At 33.6% G+C, this 24,326-nt stretch overlaps 1 protein-coding gene across 1 annotated transcript in view; it reads left to right on the top strand.

The window, feature by feature from the left end:
* CDH9 (cadherin 9) overlaps nt 1–24,326 on the top strand; it is a 138,340-nt gene that overhangs the window by 91,547 nt on the left and 22,467 nt on the right. The window contains exons 3-5 of the mRNA XM_061129638.1: nt 12,007–12,301; nt 21,762–21,881; nt 22,458–22,625. Of these exons, the coding sequence (XP_060985621.1) occupies nt 12,007–12,301; nt 21,762–21,881; nt 22,458–22,625 (583 nt within the window). The remainder of the gene's footprint in view (nt 1–12,006; nt 12,302–21,761; nt 21,882–22,457; nt 22,626–24,326) is intronic.

A 24,326-nucleotide genomic window follows, 5' to 3' on the forward strand; every position in this document is an offset into this window, starting at 1 on the left:
ACTATAAGACAGCTGAGTGCCAAAGAATTGATGCTTTTGAACTGTGATGTTGGAGAAGACCCTTGAGAATCTCTTGGACAGCAAGGAGATCCAACCAGTCAATTCTAAAGGAAATCAGTTCTGACTATTCATTGGAAGGTCTGATGCTAGCGCTGAAACTCCAATACTTTGGCCACCTAATGCAAAGAAATGACTCATTTGAAAAGACCCTGATGTTAGGAAAGATTGAAGGCATGAGGAGAATGGGATGTCAGAGGATGAGATGGTTACACGGCATCACTGACCTAAGGACATTATTTTTTGTAAACTCCGGGAGTTGGTGATGGACAGGGAAACCTGGCATGCTGCAGTTCATGGGGTTGCAAAGAGTCAGACATGACAAAGTGACTGAACTGACTGTACTGTACTGAAGCCTAGTGTGGGATATTTTGAGCATTACCTTGCTAGCTTGTGAAATGTGCAATAGTTTGAGAATTCTTTAGCATTCCTCTTCTTTGGGACTGAAATGAAAACTGATCTTTTCCCGTCCTGTGTACACTACTGAGTTTTCCAAGTTTGTTGGCATATTGAGCACACACTTTAACAGCATCGACTTTTAAAATTTGTAATAGCTCAGTTGGAATTCCATCGCCTCCAGTAGCTTTATTTGTAGTGTTGCTTCCTAAGGCTCACTTGACTTTGCACTCTAAGATGTCTGGCTCTAGGTGAGTAATCATACCATTGTGGTTATCTGGGTCATTAAGAGCTTTTTTGTATAGTTCTTTAATGTCTTTAATCTCAAATTAATTATTATGGATGATGTGATCTATGGATGGAGTTTCTTATTTTTAAAAATTGTGACCCCATTGACTGTAGACTTCCAGACTTCTCTGTCTATAGAGTTCTCCAGGCAAGAATACCGGAGCATGTTGCCATTTCCTCCTGCAGGGGATCTTCCTAACCCAGGAACTGAACCAGCATCTCTGGTGCCTTCTGCATTGGCAAGAGGATTCTTTACCACTGAGCCATCTGGGAAGCCCCTTTCTTTCATAGTACTGTACAATGCAAATTTATAATACACAAGAAACACAAAGATAAATAAAACATTTTTTAATCCCACAGTACAGTACTTTGAAAAGTACAATAAGCAAGCAAAGTCGCTCAGTCATGTCCAGCTCTTTGCGACCCCATGGGCTATGGCCTACCAGGCTCCTCCATCCATGGGATTTTCCAGGCAAGGGTACTGGAGTGGGTTACCATTTCCTTCTCCAGTAAATAGCTGGCAAACAAGGGCTGACTTCCAATGAACAGGCAAGAAGAGTTACTGACGGGAGGAGGGAAAGCAGTTGAGAGATTGTAGAGCTGAAGGATCATTAGCAATAGGAGATGGAGGACAAGCTACAATTTCACTCATGCTTGACATGGATAGAATGAATGGTTCTCATCTTTGAAAGTTCACAACTTGAAGGTTCATATGTAGGAGACTTCCTGTAATATTTTTAGAATATGTCTTTAAATTACGGGAAAGATACAAAGATACTGCAGTTAGTTCCCAAATACCTTACACCCAGTTTCTCTTTCATTAACCTCTTACACTCCAATAGCCTCAGTTCAGTTCAGTTCAGTTGCTCAGTCGTGTCTGACTCTTTGTGACTCCATGAATCGCAGCACACCCGGCCTCCCTGTCCATCACCAACTCCCAGAGTTTACTCAAATTCATGTCCATCGAGTCGGTGGTGCCATCCAGCCATCTCATCCTCTGTCGTCCCCTTCTCCTCCTGCCCCCAATTCCTCCCAGCATCAGGGTCTTTTCCAATGAGTCAACTCTTCACATGAGGTGGCCAAAGTTTTGAAATTTCAGCTTCAACATCAATCCTTCCAATGAACACCCAGGACTGATCTCCTTTAGGAAGGACTGGTTGGATCTCCTCACAGTCCAAGGGACTCTCAAGAGTCTTCTCCAACACCACAGTTCAAAAGCACCAATAGCATAGTTCCTACAATTAATGAACCAATATTGACAATTATTATAATTTAGTCAATTATTATTGACTAAAGTCTACATTTTATTTGGAGCCCCTTACTTTTTACCTAATATCTTTTATCTGTTCTCCACTGCATTTAGTCCTCATATTCCTTAGAATTCTCTATATTGTGTGACTGTTTCTCAGACTCTCTTAATTTTTTATTACCTCCAAAGATTTGAGGAGCCCATGTTATGTCTTTAGTAATATGTCCCTCTAATAGGATTTATTTGATGCTCATTTTCACGATTATACTAAGACTATGTTTTGGGGAAGAAGACCACAGGGATAAAGAGGGGTAAAGTGTCATTTCACCACATCATGTCAAGGGTGTTACTGTCAAAATGATGTATTACTGTCAGTGTTAACTTAGTTGACAGTGTTTGTCCAGTGTCTCCTCTGTAAAGATACTCTATTTTTTCCCTTTCCTTAGTGTGTTCTTGGGAGAAAGCCACTATGTTCTATCGACATTTAAAGGGTGGGACTCATGCTTCACCTCCTTGAAGGACTTAAGAACACACTCTCAATGGAACTTGTTTGCATGTAGGGAACTTTCTGTATTAATATGAGTGTACAGCATTAAGTGAACCTACCTATTCTTTGTGCCTAAATCATTATTTGCTGTTTTAATTATATGTGGACAAAAAAATGACTCAATAGGCTCATCTATTCTAAAATATCATAATTTTGATTATATATAGAAGAAATAAAGCCTGATCATTCCCATAATAAAATTCAACTGTGATTTCAATTTGTCTACTACTTTTTTAAATTTTATGAAATGCACTTCATGTATTTTGAACTCTTTTGGTGGCTCAGCTGGTAAAGAATCCTCCTGCAGTGCAGAAGACCTGGTTTCGATCTCTGGGTTGGGACGATCCCCTGCAGAAGGGCATGGCTACCCACTCCAGTATTCTGGCCTGGACAATTCCATGGACTGTATAGTCTATGGAGTCACAAAAGGTCAGACATGACTGAGTGACTTTCACCTTCGTGTAGTTTTAAAATTTCTTTTAGTTCCATGCACAATAATTTTTGTTACATCTTAAGATAATTCTCCTTTTATCATTATAAAATATTCCTCTTTATCATCTCTCAAAGTTTATTTTGTTTGGTATTAATATATCCCCACATATATCCTTACAATTATTATTTCCTATGTTTTTATTTCTTTACTTCAAATGTATTTGTACTGCTACATTGAAGTCATGACTGTTGGAATGTATGAGTAGTTAAGTATTTTTTAGTGGATTCTCATAATCTCTTAATTACTTGAGGTTTTAGTTTGCTAATATGTACTGATCTATTTGTATTGTATTTGTTCTACTTGTTCTTTTTTTAACTCCTTCTTTGTTTATTGTCTTTGTTTATGAAAGTGTTCCTGTCTCTTTTCCCCTTCTTTCTCCCCTATAGTTTAAATTTCACTATGATATTTTCAGCTTTATCTTCTTATATTATTTAGTGGTTGTGCTAAGGATTATAGAACAATTACAAAGATAAAGATAAGTATCCATCCTTAATTTATATCCAACTAGAATATGATGCCCTTATTACAAAACATTATAACTTTGTAAAAGTGCAATTCCAGTTACCTTTTACGCACTATATAGGTTATTTCTATATAATTTACTTTTACTGTATTGTATAAACTCCATAAGACATTGCTATTATCCTAGATTTAAACAATCAATTGTTTTTAAGGAATATGTCTAACATCTCATATTTACCAACTGTTTTTCCCTTTCCAAGGATTCAACCTAGTATTACTTCTATCCTAAAGATATCCACTTAGTATTTTTTTAAATGAAAGGCCTATTTTAGTGAATTCTCTGAGTATTTTTCGCTAAAATGTTGTTATTTCTTCATTTTGGAAGGTTATTTTACTCAACAATTTTGCATTTCACTAATTCTAATGTGAATCCAGCTGTCTTTATTGCAGGATTGTTTCCCTGAGCATATGTTTATTTTTTGATGCTATAAAGATCTCTTTGTTCACAATAGTCAGTTTAAAAGTGATAAAAATAGTAAGAAAACATTAAAACATTTGCAAATTAATAATACACTTCTCAATAACTAAAAGAGGATATCATAAAAATTAAGAAACATGAATTTATTCTCTAAAACTTAGTTTTCATTGATTAACCTTGGTGTGCCCCCATTTACATTTTTTGTAATTATTTTCATTGAAATTCACTGAAATTGGATATATGGCCCAATGCCCATCACTAACTTGGAGAATGATCACCATTATCTCTTTTAAAAATTATTCTCTGCCATACTTTTTCCTCTCTTTTTAACTACAAATATATTAATTGGTTCTCTAAGTATATATACTTTTGTTAGTTCACATATCTGAGTTATTTGCTTCCATTGAGATGGAGATACAAACAGACACACATATATATGTGTTATGTATATATAATATTTTTCTCCTGATTTTGTTGTTGCTCATCTCCTTAGTCGTGTCTGACTCTTTCATGGATCATAGCCCACCAGGATCCTCTGTCCATGGGAGTTCCCAGATAACAATATTAGAGTGGATTGCCATTTCTTTCTTCTGGGGATCTTCCGGACCCAGGGACTAAATCTGCCTCTCCTGCTTGGCAGTGGATTCTTTACTGCTGAGCCAATTGGGAAGCCACTATCTATCTATCTATCTATCTATGTAATATTACACATATATATATATATGTATATAATTTTCCTTTTACTTTACTAATTCATTTAAATTGCTATATTGTGGGTATTATAGATGATACAGTGTCTTGTCAAGTTTTGATTCTAGAAACTATTTGAATGGGTCTGTGTTAGTCTTATTTTTCTTAGGATGTACTTTTTTACTCATAGAACACATTCCTTTCTCCTGAGGCATGGGTTTTCTCAAGTCTTAATGCCCAAGATGCTCACTTAAGATGAACTTTCTGGTTGTGTCAAAACTCCTATCTGTTCCCATTCTTCGCAGTGGCTGACATTATCTGTTAAAATCTTAGATCCCCAGAAGTGTCTTTTGCTGGGCCTGCCTCCCTGTATATGTATAGTATAAGATTCTACTATAAATTTTAGCAGAAATCTTACAAAGTTACCTTGGTTAGGCCCTTCTGTGGTTCTCTGGTTCTCTCCTCTTGGTACCCTCTCCAGGAAATACATGCCACAATAGCAGACCTGGATTCTGATCTCTGTTTTCTCTGCAGAATCGCTAATCTCTGTACACAGGCTATAAATCCCTACAATAAAGCTACTCCCAAACAAATCCTAGAGTGAATATATATATTATTCTGTTGCTTCTCCTCTGCTCTTCAGTTCCTATAATCAGAAATTTCATATATTTTGTCCAGATTTTTACTTGCTTACTATGAGAGTGTAAGTCCAACTAATGTAATGTAGCTTAAGCTAGAAATCTTTATGGTGTAAATATATTGCATATCAGTGGCTTTCTCTTTAGGTTTTATTTACTCTAAAATTGGATATTAACATAAAGTCATGAAGGCATTACCTAATATAAGTAAATTTAAAGATAAAAAGTTGTTTTATATTAAATCAGTATGCAAAAAGACACTGTTAAGACTGATGCACAATTTACTATTTTTGAAATGTATTTTAACATTATTAAAATATCAGAGATATATTGTAATTGTTATCAATGATTATTTTTTAGCAACTCTCAGGAAGAGCTCTTTGGCTTTCCTCACTAAAGTATGAGCAGAATGTTAGAAAATTCCAAATATAATTTTTAAGGATGTATAAGGATTTTTTATAAGAGTTGGGCAATATGGCCTACTTTTGCATTTAAAAGCACTTTCAACAAAAATTAAATGAGCAAACAATGAAAAGATCTTTACTTTTAATTTTTAAAGGAAAAGTGATTAGAGGTGAATTTGCTTTGATTTTGCAAACTTTTGCTTCCAAATGTTGTATTATTCTGAGTTCTTCAGAGAAACAGAAGATATATAACATGTTATATAGGTTATATATATGTATACACACACACACACACACACACACACACACACACATACACACTGCTTGAAGCTCTGTCCACTGGGAGTATTTCTTTTCAACACTGTCCTACAAGGATGTCTCAGAAAATGATTGTAGTGTTACAGTCCAGCTTACAGTGATGCCTGAAAATCATGAAGAACACTTTTTAAACCAGACCCAAGACTTTTCTTCTTCTGTCACCTGAAGAGGGAACTTCTCATGAGGCTATAAATGCAGGCTGGGTAGAGAAGTCCATGTAGCAGAAGTGGGGGCCATGGGCATTTGGGTCACTTCTTTCTGTCCCTTAACTTGGGTTTTTGGGGGCATGTCCAGGCCTGATCACATATGAACCAGTTCCATTTGAGGATAGAGTGCTGTCGTTCACACTCAACTTTATGGCTCGATAGGTCAGACAACACACAATTCGTGAAGAGCATTTCAGACTGCGTGGTCACTTGGTACCCCATGGGTTAAGAAATTAGTTTGTAAGCCTCCATAGTAAGCCAAGAAGTTTTTCTCAAAAGGAGACTAGTTATCCACAGAGGAACAAGGCAGGGCCTTGTTCCAAAATCAGGAGGGTCTGTAATGCAATTCACCTATCACAGGCTCCAACCAAAATCTCTACCTGCCACTGCTACTTTAAGAACTTCTGGATCTATAGGGTTATATGGCCAAAGTGATGGAGTAGCTTGCACACCAGACCAGACCTATTACAGTCAAAGCCAATAGTTTTTCAGGTGACTTGGTAAATGGATTTGGAGAAAACACCCAAATGAGGAATACGCTGCCTCCAAAATCTGAAGAGGCCCGCTAACCCATTGTGCTATTTTTTTGGTTGTAGGATGGGTCAGAAGTGACAGTGTGGTATTTAACACAGGGTGGGTTTGGGGACACATGGGGTGCAGTATGAGATGAACTGCAGGTAAAATTCCATTGATCACCCAACTTTCATCCTCCTCTATTCAGGTTGGCAGATCACACTGATACTTTGCTTCTCCTGAAGTTGATGTCAGTTCAATATCTAGTAATAACTAACTGTTTAATTATTTCCTTTTCCCCAGTGCATAGTTCTCCTAAAAAAAAAAGCCATAGTGTTTTTCGGGAAGACTTGGAGAAAGAATAAGAAATGTTTGATGTATACTGGGGTCCATCCTCAAGAAAACTTAGCATCTGTTTTATTCAAGGGATTCTGGGTCTGTAAACTGGCTCAAGCCTGGGAAATGATTGATTCTGTTTTTATGATTCATGCTGGTGTTTTGCTCTCTTACCTTGAACGTTTTGGCTTTTATAGGTTAAGTATGAATTTAGTAGCCCTCCTATCCACTTTTTGGAACACCATAATCAGTTAGCCAATGCCATAGATCTATGTGAGTCAGACCATTCTGCTTAACTCAGCTGACCACTATGATAATCCTGCCACCTATCTTTTGCCAAGTGAGTGTGCTTAACCTCTGTCACTCTGGGATCCAATTACTTCCATTGCACTTAGGTTTCCCAGTTCAGAAATAGCAAGTCCATTGCATCACAGAAAACAGTGATAACAAAGCTCTTCAAGGATGACTGGGCACCCTCATAGGTTTGTATCCCACAACAGTGATGAAAGATATGTTTTCTGTACCCTGTCAGTGTGGGCGAGTAGATGTTAAATAACAAAGTTACTCTAACATTCCAATCTCCCTTAAGACGATTTTCCTCCCTTTATTTTCCTCTGGAAAACCAAGACAAATACAGATTTTATTTATGTAAAATATAATTTATATATACATAATGTATATATATTATAAATATACATAGCATTAATTTTCTCTGGAAATATATAATATATATATATGTAACATATACATGTTATATTATTATAGACCAATATGTATTTGTATTATATTATTATATAAATGTACATATGTAAAAATTGGCTCCCATGATTATGGAGCCTGAAAAGTCCTAAGATTTGCAGTTGGCAAACTGGAGATTTAAGAATGTTGATGTACTGGTTTAAGCCCAAGTCCAAATACTTGAAAACCAGAATCAATCGTGTAACTTCCAATCTGAATAGAAGACAATAGACAGAAAGAGTAATTGTCCTTTATTTAGCCTTAGATGAGGACACCACTTAGGAAAGGATAATCTACTTTAGTCTGTTTACAGATTGAGTTGTTAATGTCTTCCAGAAGTATCCCCATAGATACATTCAGAATTATGTTAAACCAAATATTTAAATTGATTTACAAAATTAATTATCAGTTTAAAATTTTAGCCTATTTTGCATGTGCATGTTTAATTTTTTCTAATTTTTGAAAGTAAAAAGCATTGTAGCAGAGCAAAACTAAAAATGATACTCTTGGAAAACAATAGCATTTGAGATATTTATCCATAATTTATTTTGCTTTCAATGTATTTATTCAAGTCTAGAAGAGGGAAGAAAGGTATGATGAGGAAATGAAGACTACTTGGTTTGTTGATGCCTGGAGAAAATAATTACATTTGGTACTCATTTCTTAAGGCATTTTATGTTGGCTTTGCTTTATAATAGATAAACAATATTTTTAAGATTTCTATTTTGTCATGATCCTAAAAATGCTAATTTTGAAGTTTATTTTTATCAGTTATTTATATTTAAGCTATGGTAGAATAAATTTTACTATTGATATCTATCAATTCTAAATATATAATTCAAAATTAATAATGTATTTTTACATTTGCTTCATTAATAATGTATTTGCTTCATTAATAATGAAGCAAAAATTAGTATTTTAAGATAGTGGCTTTTGTTTCTGTTATATTTTACCAGAGAATAACTTTTGAGAACTTTCACTTTTAAAATGAAATTGTGAATTAAAGCCATTAAACTGTGTTTGATTTTGTGTAAAACAATTCTTTAAAAGTGGAATTTTAAATTAACAGAATAAGAAATATTATGAAATATTGGAACAGGGTTTAGAACAGGTAGGGATTGAATAATAAAATTATTTCAATGATGTACTACTTCATTGAATGTAATGGTTTCTAAAATAATATTATTGTGTTATTGAAAGGATTTATTTTGTAACTAAAATTTAATATTTTCAGACAAAATACTTATTCTGAAAGTTTTGTATTTCCATGAATATTTTAATTTCCCTTTGGTCATCACCCTTAGTCCAAACAGTGTGATATTATAATACAGAATTTTCCTTGAAAATTTAAAAATTGAATATAGTATGATTCAGAAAACAAAAAGGATAGTTTCTATCCTACATAAATGTTTTTCTAGACTTCAAAATATTTTGAATGAGTAGAAAATCTTTGAAGAGTAAATTGTTTCCATAAATGATTGAATCTAAGATGTAGATTCATATATAATTCAGTGTGATAGATACAGGTTCATTTTCTTACATATTTTAATAACCACAACAGAATGTTAAACATTTATTAAATGCAAAAAATAAAGGTATAATATAACATTTATTATAGTATTATTCTAATTATGTTAAATGTATGGAAAATAGTGGGAAGGATTTAGAAAAATCAAAATTAATTTTCATTTGTATATACATATATAAAATTTCTACTGAAATTTGATGCTACAAACCTGTTTCTGCTTTTTGTTTTGGCTACTTATTAATAATTTCCATAATATAAACATGGGATGGTGTCCCTGACATAATGCACAATATTTACACTACTATATTTAATATTCCACAATTTTCAGTAAATTGTAGCATTATCCCTGGATTACCTTTGTTTCAGCCTGAGAATATATTTGACAATATTGATAATTTACCAATATCTCAAGTTTGTTTTTTGCTGTGTATAAATATGTATTTGGCTTCCCTTGTGGCTCAGACAGTAAGGAATCTACCTGCAATGCAGGAGACCTGGGTTCGATCCCTGGGTTGGGACGATCCCCTGGAGGAGGGCGTGGCAACTCACTCTGGTTTCTTGCCTGGAGAATCCCCATGGACAGAAGAATGGTGGGCTATAACCCATGGGGTTGCAAAGAGTTGGACACAACTGAGCGACTAAGCTCAAAGTGTCTTAACAGTCTAGACTTGACTCTACAATAGAGAGTTAAGGAAAGCATCCCTAAGAATAAAAATTGTAAATGAAATTTGATAAACATTTAATTAAGGGAAAATGCAGAGAAGAGGAAGGGTGTTAAAGGGTGAGAGAAACATCTGCAAGCATGAGGTATAAAAGCTAGAACAAGCCTTCTGAGAAATGAAGAAAACAAAACAAGGCAAAACAAAGCAATTGATATGTATCGAGTGTATAGCAAAGTGGGTGAAGGTGACAGGAGCACTTCTGGAGATGAGAACAAGATTATGATTAATGCATAAATAAGGCTACAGAGTCCAAGCAAATAGAATAACAATAAAAGTAAAGATTATTAAAAAAGAATATTATCCCCTTTTAATAGAAGTGCCTTAGACTAAACACACACACACACACACACACACACACACAATTTGCCTAATATGACAGAAATTTGCATTAGACTAAGCCTGATTTCTAAGATTTTAGATTCATATTTTTTATGTACTATACCTGGTTGGAGACTTTTTTGCTGCAAAGTAGTATGACTACACTTGTGATGTAGAAAAATCAACTTCTTTAGTACAGAAAATTGTGTGCAGTAGAAGGAGAGGGAAGTAGTCATCAATCCGAAGACTGCTGCATTGGTCCAGATAAGACCAGTGCAGGGTGCTAGCCACAGAGATGATGACAGATGACTAGGCGGGGAGATATTTCAGAGAAGAAAAGTCTGCATATATTTATTTTAATATTGGGCTTAAAAGTAAAGAAGGGGTAAAGTATGAATCCCAAGTTTGTAATTTTCGCTACCATAAAAAATAGATTCAAGTGCTCAAATAGTTCAAAGATGGAATAAGATACCAAAGATAGGTGGAATCAGAATGTACCGGGAATTGCAAAGTAAATGAAGGAAGACAATAGAGCAGGGGATAGGCTGGAAATGACTCAAGGTACAGAATAGTGTTAGGTTTGAAAAACCATGGTTTCCCTTGTGGCTCAGATGGTAAAGAATCTACCTGTCATGCAGGTAGGTCACCTGGGTGTGATGCCTGGGTCCAGAAGACCCTCTGGAGAAGGGAATGGCTACCCACTCTGGTATCCTTGCCTGGAGAATTCCATGGACAGAAAAGCCTGACAGGCTTTGGGGTCGCAGTCCTTGGACGCTCAGAGTCGACCCAATAGAGAGACTAACACTTTCACTTTTGCAAAATCATTAGGAATTTTTCCAACTGAAAGTTTCTGTAAATATTGATACATGGTTCATGTGTCTGTTTTAAACACTTGATGAAAAACCGTCATACTAAGAAGTTTACTTTTAAGAGGGGAATGAATAGAATGAAGATGCATAAGATTATTTAAATGGCCAATGGAAAGGTTCTGTGAGTTTTATATCCCTTGAAATTTTAAATGTCCATAAAACTTCTCAATTCCCAAAAAAATGAGAACATTCTGGTAGAAAGAGTACTCTTTTAAAGTCATATAGAGAAAAATCTGTGAGACTAAGTTTAATATTCTATCTCTGGTCAGTCTTTGATGACAGAGCCTGTGTATTTGCAAGCAATATTATACTGAGAGAAGTAAAATCATTTAAAATTATGGCATATAGCCTAAACTTATCATAATAAGGTTTGAAATTCCTCACATTATCTCTTTGAGTTCAGTGATTTTAAGTGTAATCAAGAGTATATTAATATTTTACACTTAAGATCTAAACTAATAGATTCTTTTCTTGTTAATATGCCAGACATTTAAATCTTGGTAGTATTCTATTCAAAAATATTGTGTGAGCACTGTGTTTTGAAAATATATTTTACTTTATTTCAAATTAATATATATGTGTTTTTGAGAATGATAAAATTAAAATGTTTAATCTCTCCACAGTGAAAATTAAGATAATGACCTCAATCATTGTTCTAGTGATGTTATGTGGAGATAAATTGATATTTGCCAAAATTATTTTTTCTGTAATAACGATGCATATATTTATAGACTCTTCCTTTCTACCTCCCTGAAGCTTCACACTGACCAAGATAAAGGAGATGGAAATTTAAAATACATATTAACAGGAGATGGGGCTGGCAGTCTATTCGTCATAGATGAAAACACAGGAGATATTCATGCGGCAAAGAAACTAGACAGAGAAGAAAAGTCCCTTTACGTTCTTCGTGCCAAGGCTATAGACAGAAAGACCGGGCGGCAGGTGGAGCCTGAATCTGAATTTATAATTAAAATTCATGATATCAATGACAACGAACCAAAATTCACAAAAGACTTGTACACTGCCAGTGTTCCTGAAATGTCTGGAGTCGGTAGGTATATGCTAATTCATGTAAATTAAGGTTTTTATTTTATTTTTTGCTAAGGTAGTTATTATGGACATACAGTTATGAGATGTGATCTTTTTCAAGATAAGAGCTATAACTGAAACTACTAATTAGTGTTAGCTAACTCACTTCTAATGATTTTCAGTTGTGTTTCTTAACAGTTTTTGCTATTTTGTAACTGATATTTAAGATGATTACTGAGAACAATTATTCCACTGAATTTCAACCAAGTTTTTACCTCTACTCAACTGCCATTCAAATGGCACTCAGATTCAATGTATTTTTGCCTGAAATGAAAAGAATAGTGTCAGCAGTTTTAGAAAGTTTTGCTTGCATTATTTTGCATAATAACAACAAATGGTTGCATTTGACAAATTTCTTTTGATAGTCTCATTTGATCATTGAAACATCTTCATGTGATAGGCATGAGAAATAGAACTTTAAATCCCCATCCTGTTAATTAGGAACCCTGGATTCAGAAAGATTAAGTAACTGAATTAAGATCAAATAACCTGGCAGCATATCAACAATATTCTAATTCTTTTTCATGTTATTTTAGCTATATTCCACACAGAATGATTAGTCTAAAAACTGAAACTAATAATTTCGTTCTTTAAGGCTGCCCATAATTTTAAATGCCTTTTGTTATTATGCAATATTTTTATCTGTAAAGGTCATTACATTTAGCTATAGTTATATGAAAGGTTAGATTTGTTAATGAGATAGTAAAAGATGACTCAAATTATATTTCTAATAAAAACACTGAAAAACATGCGATTGATTTTCAAACTTTGATATTTAATTGAATATTATTTCAAAATCAAGTATATAATTTTGACATTGTTGTAATTAATACCTAGGTCAGTTTAAAACAAAAGACGGAAAACAAACTTATGTATACCTTTGCTGAGTGATTGATGTTAAATATTTTTTAATTATGTGTGTCATCTAGCCAGAATAACCAAAAGTTTGTAAAGAAGTTTTTATTTTTTTCTAAACTGAGATGAAATCTCACCTGAGGAGGGGAAAAATCTGCCTTTTCAGGTATTCATTCCAATAATATGAAAAGCATTAGTCAAATTAGAAAGGAGTCCTGTGAAATCATAAAGCCTAGGATGAAATATGAGTGGTTGTATTTTCCTTTAAGATTTTTATATATCTGTTAGCTTGGTTCGGTTACATAGAAAGTGCTGCGTTGGTCCATAAAAGTTGACCAGTGGGTTAATGTAGATATACAGCATGTCTCTTTGTAGGCTTATATTTGAGATAAAGATACATATAAAATTATGTTCTCCATTTCAGTTTCCTATTGATGTACACTCTACAGTTTGGTTTTCTGATTAATACCCTTCAACAATTGTAAAACTTTTTTTTTTTCTTGTATGTATGTTATTTTGTCAGATGTTTTGACACATAATAATACAAAAAGTGAAACTGTTGGTTGCTCAGTTGATCTGACTCTTTGCAATCCCATGGACTGCAGCCCATCAGACTCCTCTGTCCATGGAATTCTCCAGGCAATAATACTGGAGTGGGTTGCATTCCCTTCTCCAGGGGATCTTCCCCACCAAGGGACCAAACTTGGGTCTCCTGCATTGCAGACAAATTCTTTACTGTCTGAGCCACCAGGGAAGCCCCAATGGTACAAAAATGTTCATGTCTTGTCTTTCTCCAGAAGATTTGATATACCTATAAGATATGCAATTATGCAAAATCATGCAAGCAAAGCTGTCTAAAACTGCTGACACTATTCCTTTCATTTCAAGCAAAAATACATTGAACCTGAGTGCCATTTCAATGGCTGTATATTCCCTAGTGGCTCAGACAGTGAAGAATCTGCAATGCAGGAGACCCAGATTTTATCCCTAGGTCAGGAACATCTGGAGACGGGCCTGGCAACCCACTCCTGTATTCTTGCTTAGAGAATTCCATGTACAGAGGAGTCTAGCAGGCTCTAGTCCATGGGGTTGCAAAGAGTTGGACATGACTGAACAACAAACACTTTCACTTTCATAGAAGTAAAAAGTATAATTGATATGATAGAGGTGTTTGAATGTAATAAATTTGGGTAATTGACTTAACACCAAATGACTTTTTAAGTTTCCAAACTATTAATTCATCTTTAAAAACAGAATATTTACTTATCAGAGACTCTTTATATTTAAACTCAACTTGTATTTTCTCCTATATTATTTTATATTATTTAATGTGATATTATCTTCTACTCAATATGTTTTTCTAATCTACCAAATTCAAAGATAGTCTTTCTCATTGAAAAACTAATATCATCTAGATTCTATTAAAATTTATCAAGTGTGTGATGAGATCAGAACTAGACTAAGTGCTTCTCTGTTTTATTTTTCACAACTTTCACTTGTTCAAACCTATATTAAAATATAGAATATATAAGTTTATACATAGGAGAAGGCTTGCAGATTATCTTGTCCAAAAAGCCTTTCATGTAAAGCAATCTGTATTTCATTTATATAAGCTTTAAATTATGGGCAGTACAATTTCTAATTACTGTAAACCTTAAATACGAGAATTTGGGTCATTGCCAATAACATTACCTGCATGTCTACAATAACAACAAAACCGAGAAGTGTATAGGTGGTGGCTGTGCGGCTCCAGTTGCAGATTTTGGTACTGATAAGCAAAGATTTAAGAACTACAGGTGAATCTTGATCCCATTCATAGAGAGAGAAGTAGCGTTAGTCATTCAGTCATGTCGGATTCCTTGTGACTCCGTGGACTGTAGCCCGCCAGGCTCCTCTGTCCATGGAATTCTCCAGACAAGAATACTGGAGTGGGTTGCCATGCCCTTCTTCTCCAGGGGATGTTCCCAACCCAGGGATGGAGCCCAGGTTCCCTGCATTAGGCAGATTCTTTACCATTTGAGCTAACCAGGGAACCCTGCCCCTTTATAGAGGATAATTATTATTCTTTATTACTAATATTGACATTATTGCACTAATTGATTCTTCCTTGCCCCACTCATAGACTTTGTATGTGTATCTATTTTTAAACAGAAATGTGCACATTATAAACATCATATGTATATGTGGAAGATACTTGGTTTAATTACCACTCTTAATAAATAAGTAAAAATGAGTCTAAAAGAATTAAACTGATTTGCTCAAAAAAATACAGAGACAAATTGTTACTATACTATCTTTAAAAAGGAAAAAAAAAGTTAATAAAATAAAGAGATAGCTGGATAATCGTAATACTTTACAATTTTTCTCTACTATAAAATAGTTATGATTATTACGCAAAATGTACTTTGGAAAACTTCTAATTTTGTTAGATTCTTAGTGACTCTTTGAAAGTGAATTTTTTCTTATTGTTTTAATTCAAATTTATAAAAACATTAAATCTATATAAGTATAAGGAAAGGGGAAACTGCATTTTACAATAAGAATTTAGGTCTATTTATCTATATATGTATATATATATATTTCTTGTATATATGTATATATTTATTGTGTTTTTTTGCAATTCTTCTACCTAATTTAAAGGAAAATAAAGATTAATTCATTATAGGCTTTAGATGTGATTTTCTCCGCTTTTACCTGTAAAAATTATCATTTACAGAGAAATATAAAGGGTGATACTTAGAAATTTTGTCAGGTTATGTGTAGCCCATATGTTAACAGCTAAAGCCTAAATATAATCACATAAAAAAGAATATCTTCTCTCTAAATGAAGTAATTCACAATTATTTAATTATAAACTTATTATTAATTTTAAGCTTATTTTCACTATATTAGTGATTTTAATTTAAACCCAATAATTGAAAATCTACTTTTAACTTTTTTGGTAAATTAAGTATAAGATAATAAAGTATATAAATTCTTTTTTCTCATTTTATCTTTCTTTCCAATGTTGCAGTCCAATGTTCTCCTTTTAAGTGTTCCTTTCTATGGTATCATTTGTTTTTATTAATACATTTGTCTTTTTTTCTCTCACAAAATCCTCTGCATGCTTTTTCCCTCTGCTTCTTCTTTCTGTCAAAATCATAAGCCATATTTCACTTTTGTTCTCAGAATCATGTGTCTCAAAATAAAATGAATCTGGTGGCAAAAGAAATTTTATGAAATCAATGAATTATCAATTTGAATTTAGCATCTTTGTTATGATTAATAATTCATATTTCAAATAATCCTCAAATATGAAAACAATTAATAATCTAACATATATGCACAAAACTTGTTGTTAATAGCTAAATTCAAATGATTCCAATTAACTCTTGAAATCTGAAACACATTAGCAACTTCTTATCAGAACAGCTAATCAGGGTAATACATGAGGCTATATGGTGAAGGAAAATGGGATACACTTTGATTTAGATATTTGTAGCAGATTCCTATACTTTATGTTTTCCATTTTTTGTAACCATTATACTTTGGTTGAAGATTATCTATCAACTTTCTATATTTGCATGCATTCATCTCCATCAAGGCAAATTCCTACTGCATAATTTTGGAGGTTTCTCATTGACTGGGTATTTCCCCAACTCGTCCCTCAAAAACTTATCCAGTTTACCTCCCACACCATCGCCCCCAACAAAGAATGTATCGGTAGTTTTTCACAGATCACACAATTAACTCATCAATGAATGCTTCATGTCCTAATCTAGGCTCTATGTTAGAGGTACATTGCCAGTAGATTCAATGATATGTTCAATTATATGACCAGACAGGCCATTTAGTGCAGTGTTTAGGATGAAGTTTCTTCAGACTGGCTAGCTCAAATCCCATCCTATCACCTACTAGCTATGTGATGGTGATCAACCTCGACATGCCCCAAGGTTTATATCCCATGTTTATCATGAGGATAAAATAATAACATAAATCAAGCACTGAGAACTCTGCCTAGTCTACGTTAAGCATTTTGTAAATGTTAGATCTTGTTATGACTTTGTACTAGGAACTCTGTTGGGCTTTAGAGATAAAATGTTGAACAAAAGTAGACAAAAGCCCTTGCCTTGGGAGATTTTACATCATACAGGACAAAACGTACAAGTAACATCACACAGGACAAAACCTACAAGTAACAAATGACATGAATTTGTCATTCAGGTTTCACTACATTTTACTTAATATTTGTTTAATAAAAAAGTAAATATTTATTTTAAATTATTTGAGAATAAATGAAACATATAGCTGCAAAAATTTACAGGGCTATAAAAATCAATGTAGTCCCTTTTAGTCTTTTATAAACAAACATTTATAAAATTAGGACAAAAGCACATAAACAACTTTCTATGTAATTTTATCACTAAATAATATGAATTGCAAAATATTCTTACATTTATGCAAACAGAAAGCAAACCAAAAAAAAAAAAAAAAACTGACCTTTCCCTAAAGTTCAGAACCCTACATATTTCTCATTTGTTCATTTTTCTAGTATAAATAATATATTAGTGATATGCTATTAGTGTTCATTAGTGTTTAACAACATTCTAATTATTGCCATGATTCTGAGAAGGGAAACAATATTTTATATGGGCTTTTGTGGCATTTTAACCACATTGATTTCCATTATTTAATTTATTTAATGCTTTTAGGTTAAATAGTTTTGGGTAGATTCAAAGATCACATACCCATGATAAAGAACAAATAATCAGAACCAAACTTAACAACAAAAAATAATAAAAGTGTCACAAAAGTATAGAGGTGTGTTTTTACTTACTACGAAATTATAGCCATAGTCAAAATAAAATGAATCTAGTAACAAAAGAAATTTATGAAATCAATGCATTAAAAATTTGAATTTAGCATCTTGGTTATGTTAATAATTCATATTTCAAATAATCCTCAAATATGAAAACAATAATCTAACATATATGCAACAAAAGATTATATAAAAATAAACATAAATCAGAAAACATCTATAATTGAACTTTTGAATATTATTGTGGGTGGAAATCACTTTAAAGATTTCTGCTTTGGTCTAGCTCAGATATAAGTTGATGCTTTTTAAGTGATAAAATAATACACCTAAGATTGAGTGAGTTACAATGTGTCCTCTCACAAGATATACAAATTCCATTGCAGCTGAGGAAAACAGAGGCTTTAAGAGGAAGAGATCAAGTTCTCATGTTAATTAGTTTTGAGAAAACATAAAATACTTGCTAAATTCATGTGTTCAGATATATTGATGAAAAATAAAGTTGTTAGTATAATCTTAATGTGCAATATATTAGTTTCTATAATCTGCACATACACACAAATTTTGAGAAACATTCTCTACAACTCATTACACAAGCTCTGCCTGTGTAATGTATGTGGGGTATTAAAGTAGGTGACAGAGCCAATACAGAACTCACTTTTTCTAAAGGCTTTCAAAATCTATGTAAGAATCAGAGTCAACAGTTTGAAAAATTGCATGTAATATACTAGAAAATGCTCTACAAATTCATTTTGCTCAAGGAATACATGTAGGATTTATTTGATGGTAATTTTAGAATCATGCCTTGAACCTTTATAGAGTTCTAGAATTATAGAAAAAGTCCATCAATATATTACATTGTATTTAGCTCCTGAAATTAGCCCCTTTAAAGTTCTTTTATCTTTTAAAAATAATGATATGTGATGAAGTTAAGAGAAAACAATTGAATTTTTACAAAATAAAATTTAACCGAGAGTAATGGTAAATTATAGTATTGTATAAGACAATTATACACTTTCTTAAATCTGGAAGGATATATCTACTGATTTACACAAGTGTAGAAAATAATACAAAGCATATCAATAGGTATGATTATATATGACAATGTTAACTACATTTTAAAAAGAAGCACAGACACAATACACATATAAATCTTGCATACCAAAAATGTTGGCAATTTTACGTCTTTTGTTTCTTTCTTCATGAAAACAGGGCCCCTTTGTTTTCATTAAATTTACCATATATAGTTAATTTATTAGAATGAAAGCAGCAAGAGTGCTTTCATCGTTGGATTTATCTTTGTTGTTGTTTTTTTTCCTTACTTTTATTTTTTTTTATTTTATTATTATTATTTTTTTTTTTTGTCATACATTGATATGAATCAGCCATAGATTTACACATATTCCCCATCCCGATCCCCCCTCCCACCTCCCCCTCCACCCGATTCCTCTGGGTCTTCCCAGTGCACCAGGCCCGAGCACTTGTCTCATGCATCCCACCTGGGCTGGTATCTGTTTCACCATAGATAGTATACATGCTGTTCTTTTGAAATATCCCACCCTCACCTTCCCCCACAGAGTTCAAAAGTCTGTTCTGTATTTCTGTGCCTCTTTTTCTGTTTTGCATATAGGGTTATCATTACCATCTTTCTAAATTCCATATATATGTGTTAGTACACTGTAATGTTCTTTATCTTTCTGGCTTAATTCACTCTGTATAAGGGGCTCCAGCTTCATCCATCTCATTAGGACTGGTTCAAATGAATTCTTTTTAATGGCTGAGTAATATTCCATGGTGTATATGTACCACAGCTTCCTTATCCATTCATCTGCTGATGGGCATCTAGGTTGCTTCCATGTCCTGGCTATTATAAACAGTGCTGCAATGAACATTGGGGTGCACGTGTCTCTTTCAGATCTTGTTTCCTCAGTGTGTATGCCCAGAAGTGGGATTGCTGGGTCATATGGCAGTTCTATTTCCAGTTTTTTAAGAAATCTCCACACTGTTTTCCATAGCGGCTGTACTAGTTTGCATTCCCACCAACAGTGTAAGAGGGTTCCCTTTTCTCCACACCCTCTCCAGCAATTATTACTTGTAGACTTTTGGATAGCAGCCATCCTGACTGGCATGTAATGGTACCTCATTGTGGTTTTGATTTGCATTTCTCTAATAATGAGTGATGTTGAGCATCTTTTCATGTGTTTGTTAGTCATCTGTATGTCTTCTTTGGAGAAATGTCTGTTTAGTTCTTTGGCCCATTTTTTGATTGGGTCATTGATTTTTCTGGAATTGAGCTTCAGGAGTTGCTTGTATATTTTTGAGATTAATCCTTTGTTTCTTCATTTGCTATTATTTTCTCCCAATCTGAGGGCTGTCTTTTCACCTTACTTATAGTTTCCTTTGTAGTGCAAAAGCTTTTAAGTTTCATTAGGTCCCATTTGTTTAGTTTTGCTTTTATTTCCAATATTCTGGGAGGTGGGTCATAGAGGATCTTGCTGTGATTTATGTCAGAGAGTGTTTTGCCTATGTTCTCCTCTAGGTGTTTTAGAGTTTCTGGTCTTACATTTAGATCTTTAATCCATTTTGAGTTTATTTTTGTGTATGGTGTTAGAAAGTGTTCTAGTTTCATTCTTTTACAAGTGGTTGACCAGTTATCCCAGCACCACTTGTTAAAGAGGTTGTCTTTTTTCCATTGTATATCCTTGCCTCCTTTGTCAAAGATAAGGTGTCCATAGGTCCGTGGATTTATCTCTGGGCTTTCTATTCTGTTCCATTGATCTATATTTCTGTCTTTGTGCCAGTACCATACTGTCTTGATGACTGTGGCTTTGTAGTAGAGTCTGAAGTCAGGCAGGTTGATTCCTCCAGTTCCATTCTTCTTTCTCAAGATTACTTTGGCTATTCGAGGTTTTTTGTATTTCCATACAAATTGTGAAATTCTTTGGTCTAGTTCTGTGAAAAATACCGTTGGTAACTTGATAGGGATTGCATTGAATCTATAGATTGCTTTGGGTAGAATAGCCATTTTGACAATATTGATTCTTCCAATCCATGAACACGGTAGGTTTCTCCATCTGTTTGTGTCCTCTTTGATTTCTTTCATCAGTGTTTTATAGTTTAGTAAAAGGAATCCAGATAGGAAAAGAAGAAGTGAAACTCTCACTGTTTGCAGATGACATGATCCTCTACATAGAAAACCCTAAAGACTCTACCAGAAAATTACTAGAGCTAATCAATGAATAGAGTAAAGTTGCAGGATATAAAATTAACACACAGAAATCCCTTGCATTCCTATATACTAACAATGAAAAAACAGAAAGAGAAATTAAAGAAACAATACCATTCACCATTGCAACAAAAAGAATAAAATACTTAGGAGTATATCTACCTAAAGAAACAAAAGACCTATACATGGATTTATCTTTGAATCCACACTTCCAGTTAGCAATAAATGTATTAACTGAGAATTGCATGAGCACTGTATTTAGTGAAAACTGGTTTTTGTCACAATATTTTCAACCAATTAGTGCATAGTCACCTTTATGATAAATTTTAATTTTGATTGTAAGATAGCTCAATAACAATATTATTCAGGAATATTAAAATTTTAAAAAATTAAAAGATGAGTCATTTTAGCAGCATAATTTAAACAGATTTCTTGAAAAATATACCATGGTCTAACATACCTTTATTACCAGTAATATGTTTTCATAAACATGGCTTCAAATTTCCAAGTATTAAAGTGTCTATCTTTGGGTGGGAATTCATGCAGGTACATCTGTTATACAAGTGACTGCAACAGACGCAGATGACGCCAACTATGGAAATAGTGCCAAAGTGGTCTATAGCATATTGCAAGGACAGCCATATTTTTCAGTGGACCCAGAATCAGGTAATAACATTTACTTTCTCATTATGTAATACATCTGGATGCACAGTTCATTTTTAGATTTTTACATACTTAAAATCAATCTATTAAGTATTGTGTTTTTATTTATTCCTAATACTTACTCCATGGAAACATAAGCAGATTTCCTATTATTTAAAAAGATTTGAAACCTTAGCCCTTGAGACTAATATTTATTGAGTTTAAATTTATGATGCAAAATATAGAATTTCACAGAGATTGAACACATTATGTATCTTAGAAATTACCAAAACCTAAAAAATGTGACAATCATCAATATTAAACAAGCTGATAAAGTTTTTGACTCAAGTTAGTTTTTTTTAATCAAAATGATAATTAAATTGATTTAGCAAAACCTGTTTCCTAAACAATTGCCCATGGAAGAATTTTGTCTGTTCTGTGACTAATGTTAAATTGGTTATGGATTGGAAGACTTATCTAGGTCCACTGACATGTTATCATCTGCATGTTCTGATTAATTTCTGCAAAATGGATCTTGCATGGCTTAATGTTAAAACACGATGATTGAATTGCAAAATATGTGTTTACTTTTTCCAAAAGGTATAATAAAAACTGCATTACCAGACATGAGCAGAGAAAACAGAGAGCAGTACCAAGTGGTTATACAAGCCAAAGACATGGGAGGCCAGATGGGAGGACTTTCTGGGACCACCACAGTCAACATCACTCTGACAGATGTCAACAACAACCCTCCTCGATTTCCCCAGAGTAAGAGAGGTTTCAGTGATATGTGGAAAGTTTCTCAAATACACTGTCAACAGTTAAATGTTTTTGTTCCTAGTTTATGCATACAGATGAATCCACAAACCCTCCTTCAACAGAATGTCACAATTTCCCTCCTATTAAAGTGAAGAATCTGCCTGCAATGCAGGAGACACAGGAGAGGCAGGTTCAATCCTTGGGTTGGGAGACCCCCTAGAGGAGGAAATGGCAACCCACTCCAATATTCTTGTCTGGGAAATCTCATAGACAGAGGAGCCTGGTGGTGGACCGTCCATAGGTTGCAAAGAGTCGGATACGACAGAGCAATGAACACTTCATTACTTCAAAGTGACTGTGATCATTTTTATCATTGAGTAGTTAATGGAGACAACAAGGAAAGGAGGTTTTTTTTGGCAACTTTAATTATCCTCTTCTACTTTTTGAAGAGTTATGAAATTTTCCAGCCTAGCTTTCCCAACATTCCCTATGATCCTCTAGTTCTTTTGATTATCTTTTCCCTGGTTATGTGTACGGACTCTCAAGACTGACCACTTGGTTTCAAATCCATGTCTGTCACTTGTCTTGCCTCAGTTCTCTTGTTTGTACATAAAAACTGTAATTCCTTATTTAGTCAATTCTAAAACAGGTTTGTTGATGCTTTAATATTTCTGAAATCAAGTACTATATTAAAATAAATGCAAGTTAGTTTAATCGGCCACATTTTTCTGTTTTATTCACCCATAGCCTTATGGAATACCTTGGTTGTGATGACATCTGAGCTATGTTAAAAAATCTCTGGTATCTGTTACCTACTTGTGAATAATTACACCAGTCTATAGCCTTTCAGTTGTAGCCATTTTTAGGTATGCATGTTAAACCATGGGTTCTTTGCAAGCCATGAGGCCCTATAAATATAGATTCTGATTCTCTGCTGCAAATATTTCCATTTTGCAGCAAATAAAAACATAAGGGGTCCTTTCTTGAAATGTTCTACTAAGGACCCTTACAGTTCAATTTCTGACATTGATTCCAATGCAATAAAGCATTTTTTCAAGCTAATCAAATTTGAATACTTGATGATACAGCTCTGGATGGTGGACATATACATATGATAAATGTTAAAAAATAAACATCACTGAGAATATGAATAATAAGCTTAATTAACATAAACCTAAAATTTGAATTCAGTTTCCTTAAATATAAACTGAAAGGGTATGATGTGATGAATTCTCAAATGACTTGCTGCTCTATAATTCTCTGATATAATATAATTTTAGCAGAAGGCTTGGAACTGTAATAGTAATAGCAGAAATGATCTTGCACTCAGAAATGAACTAAGCATCTTAAAGACATAATTTCATGTAATCTACTTAACAAACATACGAGTTAATTGCTATCATCATCTCGATTTTATAGATGTGGAAATTAAGGGTTAAAGAATTTAACTAACTTGCCCAGTGATGAGAATTCAAATTCAGGGTAGCTAGATTTAGAAGTCTCTCTTCTTAAGAACCAAGCAAATTGGAAAGAGAACAAGACTTTGAAGTCAGATAGACTTAGTTTTGCTTTCTGCATTTCCCAATTTTACAGGGTGATTTCCTTGAGCCTTATCTCTGAGGACAATATACCTGCCTTCATTCTATAAGGATGAATGTTAGAATTAAATGAATTAACATAGAGGCGTTTGGCCTTATATAGACATCAACA

This window comes from Dama dama, chromosome 25 (assembly GCF_033118175.1).
Source record: "Dama dama isolate Ldn47 chromosome 25, ASM3311817v1, whole genome shotgun sequence".
Classification (NCBI taxonomy): domain Eukaryota; kingdom Metazoa; phylum Chordata; class Mammalia; order Artiodactyla; family Cervidae; genus Dama; species Dama dama.